Raw genomic sequence first — 13,037 nt, 5'->3', positions numbered from 1 at the left:
AACCCTGACCCAAGTGCTTCTGAGACAGCCCATCCGCTGCAGGGGAGCTCCGATTGGCTGGAGCTGAAACCTGCCTTCCTCCTGCACAGCCTCAGACTCCAAGGTGGAACGCTTTACCCTCCTGCATTTCCTCTTTGCAGGTCAGTTCCCTGCGACAGTTTCTGTTTCGAATGACCTGTCTAAACAATCTAAACTTCTCGCCCCATCGAGTTCCCTTTGACCCTGCACCGCCTTCCTGGGGGAAATTCCAGGAGCCCTTCTTCGCTCTTGGATCCCAGGCCCGATCTGCACCGATGGGTGGATGATGAACGCCCAGCGGCAAGGGAGGCTCCTGGCGAGCTAGAGCGAAGGGCATTCTCTGCTAGGAGACCGGCAGGGCAAGGGCGCTCACTGTGGCTGGCTTGCTGAGTCTAAGAGGCAGCGACGATATTGGCCGGACTGTGATGTTGGTGTAGGAAAATAGCGGGAGATGAGGCAGGAATGGTAGGATTGGAGCTCTGGGGGCCTGGGAGGCGGGCCCACACCATTCACCAGTAGGCCCACTATTCACCAGTAGTGAACTGGGAGCTGAGATGGAGACCCCTTGCACATTTGGCTGGCCTGGATTTTCCAACTGACCTCCAGGGCTGCATCTATAGAGAAATCTGAGTCCTGGGGTCCCCCATGGGCCAAAGCCAGGCAGGTCTGCATGTGTCCAAGCAGGCTGGCCACAAAGGGGAAACAAAGGCATCTGTCCACACGGCACACAGGTGGAAGGAGGCCCATGGACTCCCTCTGGCTACCTGGAGGGCTGGGTCATGGGAGCCCAGATCCTACTGGGAGTCACCTAGAGCGGCCTGACTCAGAGAAGGAGCACTGTTTTGGGAGTCTGGGAGCTGCGTCCCACACCTACTACTGAAAGCTTTAGAAGATGACAGTCAGTCCCTCCAGACCCTAAGTCTTGTCCCTGTGGGAACCCAGAGTGTCCCTCACCAGTGGGGCTCAGTTCAGGTGGAGTACCCCAAGCTATCATAATGCATCTGGCTTCCCCATCCCCCAGCCCACACAGGACCCCGGCCTCCCTGCAGTCCCTCCAGGTACTTCTGGAAGGTCTTGGACGACATCCCCGGGCTCACAGTCATCCAGCTGGCAGTCTGGCCAGTGTCCACTAGGTTCCACTGCCCGCCGCAGGGCCGCAGCTGCCCCACCATAGCTGAGGGCCCCAAAGCTGCCGTTGGTCCTGATAAACAGCAGGGGAGAAGTCCTCTCTCCCTTTGTGTCACCTTCTGTCTCGCAAGGCTTGGGTCTTTCTGCCTTTGCTCCCCACCCGACCTGTTCCAACTCATAAATGAGTCTTTAGATAGAGTGATGGCAGGAGGGGGCTTGGGCTAGGAAAACAGTGAAAGAATCCACAGTGTGGTCCCCGTCCTCTTTGACAACTAAAGCCACTACTCATGCGTGGCTCCTTGCACAACTATAGTTAAGAAGAAGGAGAGTAACAACAGGCCAACAAATACAGGGCTTACCATGTCCTGGCCACTTGGTGTATTCTCTCCCCTTTAATGTTCACAAAATAATCCTACAACGTAATTGCTATTACTACCGTGTTTTTGTTTTTGTTTTTGTTTTTCTCAATAGGTGGGAAATAAAAGCACAGAGATTAAGAAACATGCCCAAAGTCACACAACCAATAAGTGGCAGAGTTGAGACTGCAACCCAGGCAGGCTGTCTGTAAGGCATCTGGGTGGCTCAGTCGGTTAAGCATCCGACTCTTGATTTCAGCTCCGGTCGTGATCTCAGGGTGGTGGGATTGAAACCCCCACATCAGGCTCCGCACTCAGCGGCAGAGGGTGGGGGTCTGCCTGAGATTCTCTCCCTCTGCCCCTCTCCCTGTTCTCTCTCTCTCAAATAAATAAATCTTTCTTTAAAAAAAAAAAAAAGAAAGGAAGGAAGAAAAGTCCTTGCCTGGGCTCCACTCCAGACCCCTTAAATCAGGATCTCTAACTTTATATTTTGGAAAGGTGATTCATAGGAGGAGACAGGGTTTGAGAATTCTTGAACAAGAATGAACGCTAAAGGCTCAGACTGTTGTGGGAATGAACCACCTAGAACTGCTGTCTGCATGTCGGGGGGCGAAAGGCCCCCTGAATGCCCCACCTGTGTCTGTTTCCTAGATGCTTCCATGATACAGGGAGCTATAGGTCTGGTCTGTGTCATGAGGGCAGGTGGCCGCTTCCCAGGAAAATAATTTTGTGTGTAATCCCACTGTGAGAACGGTGGTCAGGACTCAGAGAACCCCCCAAATCTTGCCCCCAACACTGAACATGTAACACATGTGCCTGGGATTTGGGGGCGCAGGGGCCCCTGGATAACCTGGCAAGCACTGGCCCCTGCATTCCTGGTGGTTTGAGGTCTAGGACAACAGATTGGGAGAAGAATTGCTGGAATGAGAGACCCAAGGTCCAAGGGGGAGCCCAGGGGCTCCAGGTCACTTGCAGGAAGAGAGCTGGGGACCCGGTGGGCTGGACTGTGGAAATACACTGAGAGAGCAGGAGGAGTTGGCAAGGCTGGCTGTCGCGAAGGTGACACTCACATGAGCTCTTGGTTGTAGACGGTGACAAACACCTTCCGGACAGCCACCATCCAGATCCAGAGCCAGGACCAGAGGCTCCTGACGCTGCTGCTGGACAAAGACGGTCGGCGAACGTACAGGGATGTGGTCAGGTGAGGTCGGGCCTCGCCCCTACTCTGTGTCCCATGGAGCCAGCCCCTACCACCCCTTGCCTCTAGCCCAGGACGCAGGCAGACCTTGGGGTGGGGCAGGTGTGGTCCACCTGGTGGTGTGGACTGAGGCCACTGCCCCATGGCTTCCTGGAAGTCCAGGGAGAAAAGCAAATGAACGGGGCAGCCGATGATATTAATGTTCTGGAGATTTCCTCGATGAATGTTAGCTGCAATAGGTTTAACCCCCTGCATGGGTGCTGACCCCCTCACACAGGCTGACCTTCTATGGCATCTGTGCCCCAGTTAATGCAACCCTTCGTGGTCCCCCCCACTGGGGTGCAGTATTTGGGTAAGACGGGGTGCACACAGGGGCCCACGCAGGCACACTTCCTCTCCCGGTGTTTACTCCTGGCCTGGGTGCTCTTTATCTCCCCTTTCTCTCTCTGCAAGGCCTCCTCCCGTCTACCCTGTAATGGAGGAGCTGTCTTCACTGTGCTCCAGCACATCTGACCCCAGAGGTGGGTCTCCTGAGCTTGCCTCTCTCCACCCGCAGAATCGAGGTTGCTCCCTGCCCAGAGCCGTGTTCTGGGACTCACAAGTCCAGGGCATCGTGGCTTGGTTCACACCAGCCGGAGGCAGAAGGGACCAGAGCCAAGCCCAAGCCCCTTCTGATGCCCATCAACACGTTCTCTGGCATCGTCCAGTGAGCCTGAAAGGGCGGCAGAAGGGCTGAGTCCAAGAGCCCCAGACCAAGAAGAAGGATACACTACCCCATCAGCCTCCAAACACTCACACCAGCAGCCGGGATGAGGCCTGGCTGCGCTGGGTGGCTTCTGGCTGTGCCCGTGGAGCTCAGGGAGCTTGGCCCACACCCAGGCCCGAGGACAGCTCCAGCAAAGCTGCGCACATGCAAGCAAGACCCAGCTCCGTGCACAAATGTCCACATGCCTTCGTCTATTTTTAGCCCCACCCTTCCCACTCAATCTCCCCCGTCACCCCTGAAAACCCAAGTGAGAGCTGCTGCATCGTCCAGGGCCCTGTGGCCTGGGGGGAAGTGGGAAGCAGGGCAAAGGCACCTCCTCTCTCCTGAGTCTGTCCCTTTCCATCCCTCCAGCCACCGTCCACGCATGCATGGGAAGGCAGGTGTCCCTCCTGGAGGAGAGGAAATGTCAGATTCAATAAAGGCACACTAAAGCGATTCTGCTTTGACCTAATACCTGGCCGGATAGTAAAGACGTGAAAATTCCTGGCTTCTGAGTTCCAAAACGTATATCCAGATGTAAAACAGGGAAGACCAGGGAGACGGGACCACTGTCCTCACCCTTTGGACTAGGTGTGGGGCAGGAGGGAAGGTGGCAGAGGAGAGGGCAGGGTCGCAGTGGGGAGTGGGTGGAGGGTGTGGATGAACCCTTCTCAGGTTCCCAGGTCCAAAAGCACAGATGTAGCTGCTTTACTTTCAACCTCATTGCCTGGCGAGTGGGGGCAAGTCTGGAAGACTCCCTGTAAGAGGGGGTGCCTGGGGGGGCGTCTAGGCAGAGGGGTCCAAGGAGCACCAGTACAGAATGGTGCCCGCCTCTCTGTAGACATCAGCCCTAGACAGAGTGAAGACCGAGGAGTGGATGGACTTGAGATCCTCCACTGACCCCGCCAACAGAACCCAGGGAGAGAGGGACTGGGGACAGTCCCCAGTGAGTCGGAGTGGTTTTAAACCGGAAATGATTGATATCACTGTATCTGGTGACTTTACCTGCAGGTGGCTCATGGAGGGTGTAGCCGGTAACTAGACCGCTAAGGCACCCTCAGGTGTAGACTAAAACTATTCAATACGTTCATAGGGTTACAGGGGCTGGGACGGCCGCCTTCCTGGGGTTGGGATCCTGGTGGAGACAGCCAAGAAGCAAGATAAACCCGCAAAACGGAAACGCGTGGAGCTCTGGGTGGCGATGCGTGCAGGGGAGGGGGTGGGATCTGTCAGTGAGGGTGGACAGTCGGGTCCCTGAAAGTTACAGGGCGGTCCTTGACGGAAGAGGGGCGCCAAGACCTGAGGAAGACAGGGAGGGAGCCCCCATCATGAAGTCCCCTCCCGCTCCCCGCGCCGCCGCCCAGTTTTCGTCGCCCGAGGCAGCTCAGGAGCTCAAGCAGGTTAGCTGGGAGCGCGCGGAGCAGGTCACAGGCCCCACCCTCGCGCCGCGACCGGCAGGTGCGGCCGGCAGGTGCGCCGGCCCCGCCCCGCAGGTGCGGCGTCCCGGGGGGCGGGGCCACTTCCGGGACGGCCGCCGGACGTGGCGGGGCGTGGGGGTGGGGGGCGGCCGTTGACCCGGTGACCGCGCCGCCGCCCGAGGCCGGAGGCGATTTCCCGCGCCCCGCGCCCTCTCCCGGGCCATGGCCCCGCGGCCGCCCCGCGCCCAGCTCGGCCCCTCGCCCGCCCGGGACTGACGGAGCCGGGCCGCCATGAGCGCCAACCCGCAGTGGGACATCAGCAGGGCGCTGGGGGTGGCCAAGCTCTTCCACCTGGTGTGCGGGGTCCGGGACGCCTGCGTGACTCCGTTCCTGACCCTCTACCTGAGGCAGCTGGGCTTGGCCGCGCCCTGGGTGGGCATCCTGATGGGGACCAAGCACCTGATCGCCGCCTTCTGGGGTCCCTTCTGTGCCTTCCTGGCCAAAAGCTACCAGAAGAGGAGGGTGCTTCTGATGGGCTCGCTGCTCGGCTCGGTGGGGGCCAGCATGGTGATGGTCCTCGTGCCGCCGCTGCACGAAGTTCCGGGGTACCGCTCCTGTAACGCCAGCGACAGGGCCACCCCCACTGCTCCTCCGCTGGGGGCCGCAGGAACTGTGACTGTCCCCTCGGCCCAGCCCGCCTCCAGCCATGTGGCGGGGGCTCCCAGCCCCGCAGGGGAGAGCCGCACCAGGATGGTGGACCCCGCTGGCTTCATGAAGGCACCTGCGGGAACTGTCCACGTATTGGCCGGCGGGCCACCTGGCTACACCAGGACCACGTCCCCAGCTCTCCATCCTGTCACTGCAGGGGTGAAGGCTATTCCTGGGGAAGGGGCTTTTAACTCAGGCAGGACAGTCCTCCCTTTGCTGGCTGGGGGTCCAGCCAACTTGTCAGCATCCCAGGGGAATGCCCGGGGCCTTGACCTCTCCTTGGAAGGCTTACACTGGACTTTCCTCCTCTCTCTGGGCTCCCTGGTGTTCTGGGAGCTGCTGACAGCCCCTCTGGAGCAGGTGGCCGACGACAGCCTTTATGAATACTTGGATTTTGTGGATGCCACTGACCGCTACAGAAGCCTGTGGATCTGGAGGCCGCTGGGCATGTCAGCCGGTGTGTGCGGTGTCACAGCCTTGGTGGGGCAGCTGGAATGTGTCCTGATGACAAATGGCCCCCGGGGTGTGTTGCATTTCTATGGCTACTCGCTGGTCGGCACCCTGGCTTTACTGGTGAGCGTCTCCTTTCCGGTCCCCATCTGCAGGCGGCGGGAGCCCAGCTACAAGACCATCAAAGCGCTGTCCCTCGTGGGCGGCGCCCCGCGGCTCATTGTCCTAGCCCTCACTGTGTTTCTGGTAGGCGCGGCCACCAGTGCGGTGCAGAACTTTCTATTCTGGCACATGGAAGACCATGGGAGCAGCGAGCTGGTGATGGGTTTCTCGGTGGCCCTGGGCTCGCTGGGGGAGATTTTACTCCATCCGTTCAAAACGACACTGCTTAGGAAGCTGTCGAGGGTGGGCACGGTGGGGCTGGGGCTGGGCTGTCTGGCAGCCCAGCTCCTCTACTACTCATTCCTCTGGAGCTGGTGGTCGGTCCTCCCTGCGCAGATCTTGAATGCCATCAGCAGCGGGGCCCTGTGGTGGGCCGTGAAGGCCTCCGTCGAGGACCTGGCCACTCCCGGGACAGCGAGATCTCTGGGTGCAATGTTCCAAGGCCACATTTCTGGGGGAGGGTGCAGCCTGGGCAGCGTTGTGGGGGGCTTTGTGGTGATGTCCTTCAGCCTGGCTGTGCTCTATCAGGCCTGCTGCGTGGTCCTGTTACTCTGGCTGGCCCTGTTCCTGTCTATTCAGCCCCGACTGCCCCAGGAGCAAAAAATCAACTACTCGAAACTGCTGGTCATGGAGGCCAGCGACACGAGTGACTCCGAGCAGGGGACAGAGCGGGACTGGCTGGTGAAGGCCATGAGGGAGGAGGACTCAGAATAGAAGGGCGGAGACAAGGTCACGATGTACCAACCCGGGAAGGCACCCAAGGGTCTGGACAAGAGCTCATCTGCTGAGGACAAGCCCTGCGTCCCGCCAGGGGGCTGCAAGGGAGTCTGGAGAGAGAGAGTACAATTCTGTGCAGGACCCCAGCCCCCACCCCGGGGATCATCTCGTTTCATGATTTTCTTTACTTTTAAGGTAAAAGGAGATTTGACTTTTTGCTGTTTAATCTTTTTTAAAGAATGGAAGAAAAATGCATTTGCTAAAAAAAAAAAAAAAAAAAAGGCGCCCTTTGTAGACCCCATGTTTTGGCATGTGAGGTTTGCAAGAGCTTCATGGTACTGACTCTTGGTGCTGTTGATTTGAGCCACAGTGGGAGTGCACGAATGGTGGGAACCCCCAGGATTCTCTTTGGCAGAGGGGGCAGCGGGCTCTGTTTGGTGAGTCACGTGCATTGCCGTGGTTAAAAGAGCATGAGCCAGGTCCTACAGAGGCCCTGCTGTGGGCAGGTAAGAATGGGAATGAAAGCCAAGCGGGTGCCCACACTCACCCCCAGAGACCTAAGCCAATGCTGGGTGACGTACTCTGCACTGGGGGCTCAGGGATTCAAGTTAATATGTTTTCATTCTTACTGTCAAATGTGCGTGTGTCACCAGGGGTCCGATCGCTAGAATTGTCTCCCATACTTGGGTCCGAGCAAGAGCAGTTTCTTGTCTTTGGGCCCATACCATGCACGCTCTACTCCACACAAGTTCACAGAGATTGTTTGCAACTGCTTGGTTGGGATGCACAGCCTGTATAGGGTTGGGGATGCCATAGTTGGTCCACATTTGTGCCAGTGCTTAGCCAGTCAGTGGGGTGACCGCTCAAACCCCCCCACCCTCCCCCCACCCCCTGCAGGAAAGGGCTCTTTATTCCAGAAGCCAGCACCAGAGACCAAGTCTTCTACCTTATAATCAGGTAAGTATAGGATACTAGATTTCCAAGGGTCTCATTTTATGAATGCGGAAACGTCTCATACTGGGGGAAAGGAGACAAATACATGAATGTCCACTGGGTCATACGTGGTTCTAGAAAATTTATACTTTTTCAATTTTCCCTGAGAAGCCTTAGGGTATAAACAACCACAACCACCAACAACAAAATTAGCCTCTGCCTTAAATAACTAGGGATTTGTCTCACATAAGAAGTCTGGGGGTAGGCAGTCCAGAGCTGGCATAGCAGCCCAGTGATGCCACCCAGGGAGTCTTTTCATCCCTCTGCTCCCATCACCTTCTACTCGTAGACCCCGTATTTGTCCACTCATAATAACAGAATGGCGGCCACACCACCAGCCCTCTCATCTCATATTCCAGGCAAGAAGAAGAGGGCAGGGCGCCTGGGTGGCTCAGTGGGGTAAGCCGCTGCCTTCGACTCAGGTCATGATATCGGGGTCCTGGGATCGAGTCCCGCATCGGGCTCTCTGCTTGGCAGGGAGCCTGCTTCCCTCTCTCTCTCTCTCTGCCTGCCTCTCCATTTACTTGTGATTTCTCTCTGTCAAATAAATAAATAAAATTTAAAAAAAATTAAAAAAAAAAAAGAAGAAGAGGGCAAAGGGAGAAACAGGAATGAGACCCTGTATCAGGAAAACAAAAGTTTTTCCAGAAATTGGCAGATTTCTGCCACCCAGAACTGCAAAGGAGTCTGGGAGGTGGAGTATTTTCCGCCCGGCACGTTTGCATTTTGAGTAAAATCAGGGTTGTGTGAGGAAGAAAAGGGGGCTGAATGTCGGATGGTCAACTAGCAATGTCTAGCACAGTTATCAGAAGTGGAATTCACATCCAGGCCTGTCTCACTGCAAAGTCTGTGTCCCTCCCTGCATGACAAGCCAGATTCCCAGGCATAAATGGCTTTAGCAATTCCACTCCCCTGCCAACAGCCCTGTGAATCAACCAAATTTGTTTTCTGCGTGTTGCAAAGAAGACAGAGTCTCGGAGAAGTTACACATTGGATCGCTGGCAAGAAACACCACCAGAACCCTAATCTCCCTACCCTGAATTTCTTTTTTAAGATTTTATTTATTTATTTGACAGACAGAAATCACAAGTAGGCAGAGAGACAGGCAGAGAGAGAGGAGGAAGTAGGCTCCTTGCTGAGCAGAGAGCCCAATATGGGGCTTGATCCCAGGACCCTGGGACCATGACCTGAGCTGAAGGCAGAGGCTTAACCCACTGAGCCACCCAGGCGCCCCTCTACCCCGAATTTTGATCCTTTTCTGCTATGCCACAGTTTCCAAAGCCCGGCTCTCCACCCAAGTCATCTGGGGAGCAGATCCAAAAAGACAGGCTCCGTGGTTCCGTTGGAACCTCCTGACCGGTGCCCAGGAATCTGTATTTTTTAAAGATTTTATTTATTTATTTGACAGACAGAGATCACAAGCAGGCAGAGAGGCAGGCAGAGAGAGAGGGGGAAGCAGGCTCTCGATGCAGAGAGCCGATGCAGAGCCCGATCCCAGGACCCCGAGATCATGACCTGAGCCAAAGGCAGAGGCTTAACCCACTGAGCGACCCAGATGCCCCAAGAATCTGTATTTTTAATGCACTCTCTGAGTGATAGTCCGCTCAGTTACCCTTTCCAGCCCTGTCTGTCTCGCCACTCCTTCCAGGAACGCTTCTAGCATGCAGGAAAATGCACAGTAGCTACTGAGCAGTGACCGTGTGCTAGACTTGACATGCGCTGGCTCGCTTAGTCCTCCAAGCGATCTTAGGACGCAGCCGATGTCCCCCCTGCTCCAATTTACAGATGTCAGAATGACAGCTCAGGACCTGGCTGGAGGTCAAGAGGCAACATGTAGCAGAGCTGGGACTCACATCCAGTCTGGTGGCCCTAGAGCCCGAGGCTTTAATCACCATGCTGTGCGGCTAAGGAAGGGGAGAAAAGGAGGGAAATTCAGTATTAAGATTTAAGGCAGGTGCACTTGAAATTTACTGGACAGGAGGCAGAACTTACTATGTAGACGGAACCCACAATAATATCAAAATGCAAACATGGGTGTGTCCCTCTAATGTAGACAAAAGGATGGGGAACAGGATTTGGTTTGGGGAAGGACTGAAGTTAGTAAACATGGTTTGACCTGAAGAAGGAAGGAAGGAGGAGAAAAGGGAGCAGGAGGTGGGAGAGGAGGAGGAGGTAAGGGACCTGACATTTTAAGGGTCTCAAAGATTTTGCGGGGAGGATACTGAGAAACTTCGGGCTATTTAGTTAATGTGACCGTCCTCTGTGAAGAATCATAGCCCCTGTCCTGGAGAACTCAAGAATGAAGAAAATGCATTGTCCCTCCCCAACCCCAAGAAGCCAGTGGTCTAACGGGGAGATTGGCTTTGTGCAAAGACACACGCATACCTAGACAGAACAGGACCTGGTGGAAAAGTCCCCGCAAACAGCATCCCAGGAGTGAGGAAAGGGACAGATCGTTCCTGACTCAGGAATTCAAGGAAGGTTTCGTGGGGATGACATTTAAGCCAAGCTAACAGGTGGAGAGAAAGTGGTCACTCGGGGAGAGGTATTGCAGGCAGCGGAACAGATGAACAGAGTTACCGAGGGGGGGGAAGCATGGAGTCTGTTTGGGGAATGGCAAGAAATACAGTTCGGGGAGGTGGGGGCGTGGGGTTTGCATGGTGTGCTGCTGACAGACAAGCCTGGGGAGAGAGCTTAGGGCCAGGTCACGGAAGGCCTCAATTCTGTAAGCTTTAGGTAAACCATGGAAGGTTCTTGAAAGGGTCGTGACAGGTGAGGACGACAGTGAGCTTTTTTTTTTTTTTTTTTAAGATTTTATTTATTTGAGAGAGAGAGGAAGAGAGCACACACAGGGGGAGCAGCAGGCAGACGGAGAAGCAGGCTCCCCACTGAGCAGGGAGCCCAATGCAGGACTCCATCCCAGGACCCTGTAGTCATGACCTGAGTTAAGGTAGATGCTTAATTGACTGAGCCACCCATGTGCCCCAACCCCAAACTTAAAAAAATCAGCTTGGGGCACCTGGGTGGCTCAGTGCGTAAGCCTCTGCCTTCGGCTGAGGTCATGATCTCAGGGTCCTGGGATCGCATCCCACATCGGCCTCTCTGCTCAGTGGGGAGCCTGCCTCCCCCTCTCGCTCTGCCTGCCTCTCTGCCTGCTTGTGATCTCTGTCTGTCAAATAAATAAATAAAATCTTTTTTTAAAAAATCAGCTTTATTGAGGTATTATTTATATATAATAAGATACACATATTTAAATGGTACAAGTTGACATATACACAAATCCACACCCTTGAAACCATCATGAGCTTATCTATCACCCCCCAGATTTCCTCCTGCCCCTTGGGAATCCCTCCTCCACTCTGGTCCTAAAGAGCCACTGACCGGTTGGTTCTCTGTCACTATGTAGTGGTTTGTAAAACATACTAAAGACTATGGTATCTACGATTTTATGTCTAACTTCTGTCATTGCATAATTGCAAGGACTTCTGACACCCAGCACCCTGGGTTAGGCCAAATTCCACTGGCTAAGGGCACACAACTGCCCCCATCTCCTTTCGGACCCCCAAGGCCACCCTCACTCTAACCAACCAGCTACACATGTGGGGTTCCCCTCTCCCCCTCAGGTTCCAGAAGTCACCAGAATGATTCCTAGAACTCCGAAAAGTGTTAACAACCCAGAATCAGCCAGAAGAGGGGAGCCTGGCCGGCTTGGTTGGGGAGCATGCGACTCTTGATCTCGGGGTCGTGAGTTCGAGCCCCGTGTTGGGCAGAGAGATTACTTAATTACAAAAACAACAATAATAAAAGAATCAGCCAAAAGAAAAGTTACATGCATGGGGCAAGTTCTGGGAGAATGCTGACATGAAGAGCCATGTGTCCCCCCTCCCCCACCATGTGTCAGAAAATGGTATAAACTACTGTCACCTCTTAGAAGGTTACAGCACCCCTTAGCTAGTAAAGGCTCCGTAAAGCCCTAACAAACTCGTTTGGCTCTGTCGGACCTGTAATTCCCCGTAGCCATGTGGTAAGCTGACCTCCTTCGCAGTAACTCCCACCACTATCTTGCAGAACTAGTATTTCCTGGACGATCCTTTAGAAAATTCCGATGTTGGTGGTTCACTGTGTGACCTTTTCAACTGAGCAGAGTTGGTGCTCAAAGATAAATCTGGGCTCCGCCCCCGGACTGGCAAGGATCCTGAGAATCCATGCTAAGAACTTGGCAAAGGTTGTCCCATTCAGTCAGAGCATGAACTCCTTTTACAGGTGAACTAACTAACTTCCAGGCTAGGTCTGTTTGAGCCACTCTTGTCAGTCTCTGTGTTACAACTGGTTTGGATAAGTGGCCAGGGACCAGGGATCAGAGGCTGGGACGGGCCCGGGGCCGAGAAACCGAGTCTGCAGTGGATTTTGTAGGAGGAGCCATGGACAGCAAGGTTGGTGACCCTAGCTGCCAACCTTAGGGCAGGTTGAACCGTGCCTTCCCTCTCTGGGCTTGACACCTGCATATGGGAATGCTCGTAATTTTCACAGCACTATGGCTCATTTTACAGCCGGGAAACTCAGTCTTGGAGAGCTTAACTGACTGAGTTGCCCAGCATTGAGGCTATTAGACGGTGGAACGTGGCTTGAGGGCAGATCCGACCACTGCAAATTTCTCAGTCCTTCCTCTGAACATTATGCTGCTTCTGGCGAGGTTTTACAAGCCACCACACATGTACTGAAAGTTTTTGACCCTCTCTTGCCCCTTGCCTTGTAAACAATAGGTCTGAGCTGGGCGGAGATTTTGGGGTCTTGGGCAGACCGTTGCAACTGTCCAGGCAGGAAGTGTGTTAGCAAAGCCTTCTAATACCACGTTCGTTTTGCTCCAGACCTTGAAAAGAATGCATCTAAAGTATCAAGTGTGATGTCTGCTGAGGGTTTTATTAAGTTAAAAAAAACAAAAAACAAAAACCTTTCCTTTTCTTCCTCATTTTCATGACATTTTCAGCACAAACTTTATCAAGAATATCCTGCATCTATTGAGAAGGTCATGTGATTTTTCTTCCTTAGTCCATTCATGTAGTGAATTTCACACTAGCCGTGAACTCTTAGATAATCCCTATTTCATCCCAATAAATTGTGTTTTTAAAAAATACACTGTTGGA

At 54.4% G+C, this 13,037-nt stretch overlaps 2 protein-coding genes across 5 annotated transcripts in view; both read left to right on the top strand.

Annotated features, from left to right (window-relative positions):
- PIK3R6 (phosphoinositide-3-kinase regulatory subunit 6) overlaps positions 1–3,899 on the top strand; it is a 51,867-nt gene extending 47,968 nt beyond the window's left edge. For all 4 annotated transcript variants that reach the window (XR_014305039.1, XM_082708211.1, XM_082708212.1 and 1 more), the window contains 2 exons: positions 2,591–2,703; positions 3,257–3,899. Coding sequence is in view for 3 of the 4 variants with exons in the window: in XM_082708211.1 (XP_082564337.1) it covers positions 2,591–2,703; positions 3,257–3,410 (267 nt within the window). In the remaining variant the exon portion in view is untranslated. The remainder of the gene's footprint in view (positions 1–2,590; positions 2,704–3,256) is intronic.
- Positions 3,900–4,971: 1,072 nt separating this feature from the next.
- MFSD6L (major facilitator superfamily domain containing 6 like) lies at positions 4,972–7,117 on the top strand. The gene has a single exon (XM_082708392.1). The coding sequence runs from the start codon at positions 5,155–5,157 to the stop codon at positions 6,895–6,897; it is 1,743 nt and encodes a 580-aa protein (XP_082564518.1). The 5' UTR covers positions 4,972–5,154; the 3' UTR covers positions 6,898–7,117.
- The last annotated feature ends 5,920 nt before the right edge of the window (positions 7,118–13,037 follow it).

Source organism: Mustela nivalis (assembly GCF_964662115.1).
Source record: "Mustela nivalis genome assembly, chromosome: 17".
In the NCBI taxonomy this organism is placed as follows: Eukaryota; Metazoa; Chordata; class Mammalia; order Carnivora; family Mustelidae; genus Mustela; species Mustela nivalis.
This window is presented reverse-complemented; position numbering and strand designations above follow the sequence as displayed.

Bases quoted from the DNA above. Each gene is read 5' to 3' on its own strand.
- MFSD6L (XM_082708392.1), top strand. From the start codon at position 5,155: ATGAGCGCCAACCCGCAGTGGGACATCAGCAGGGCGCTGGGGGTGGCC.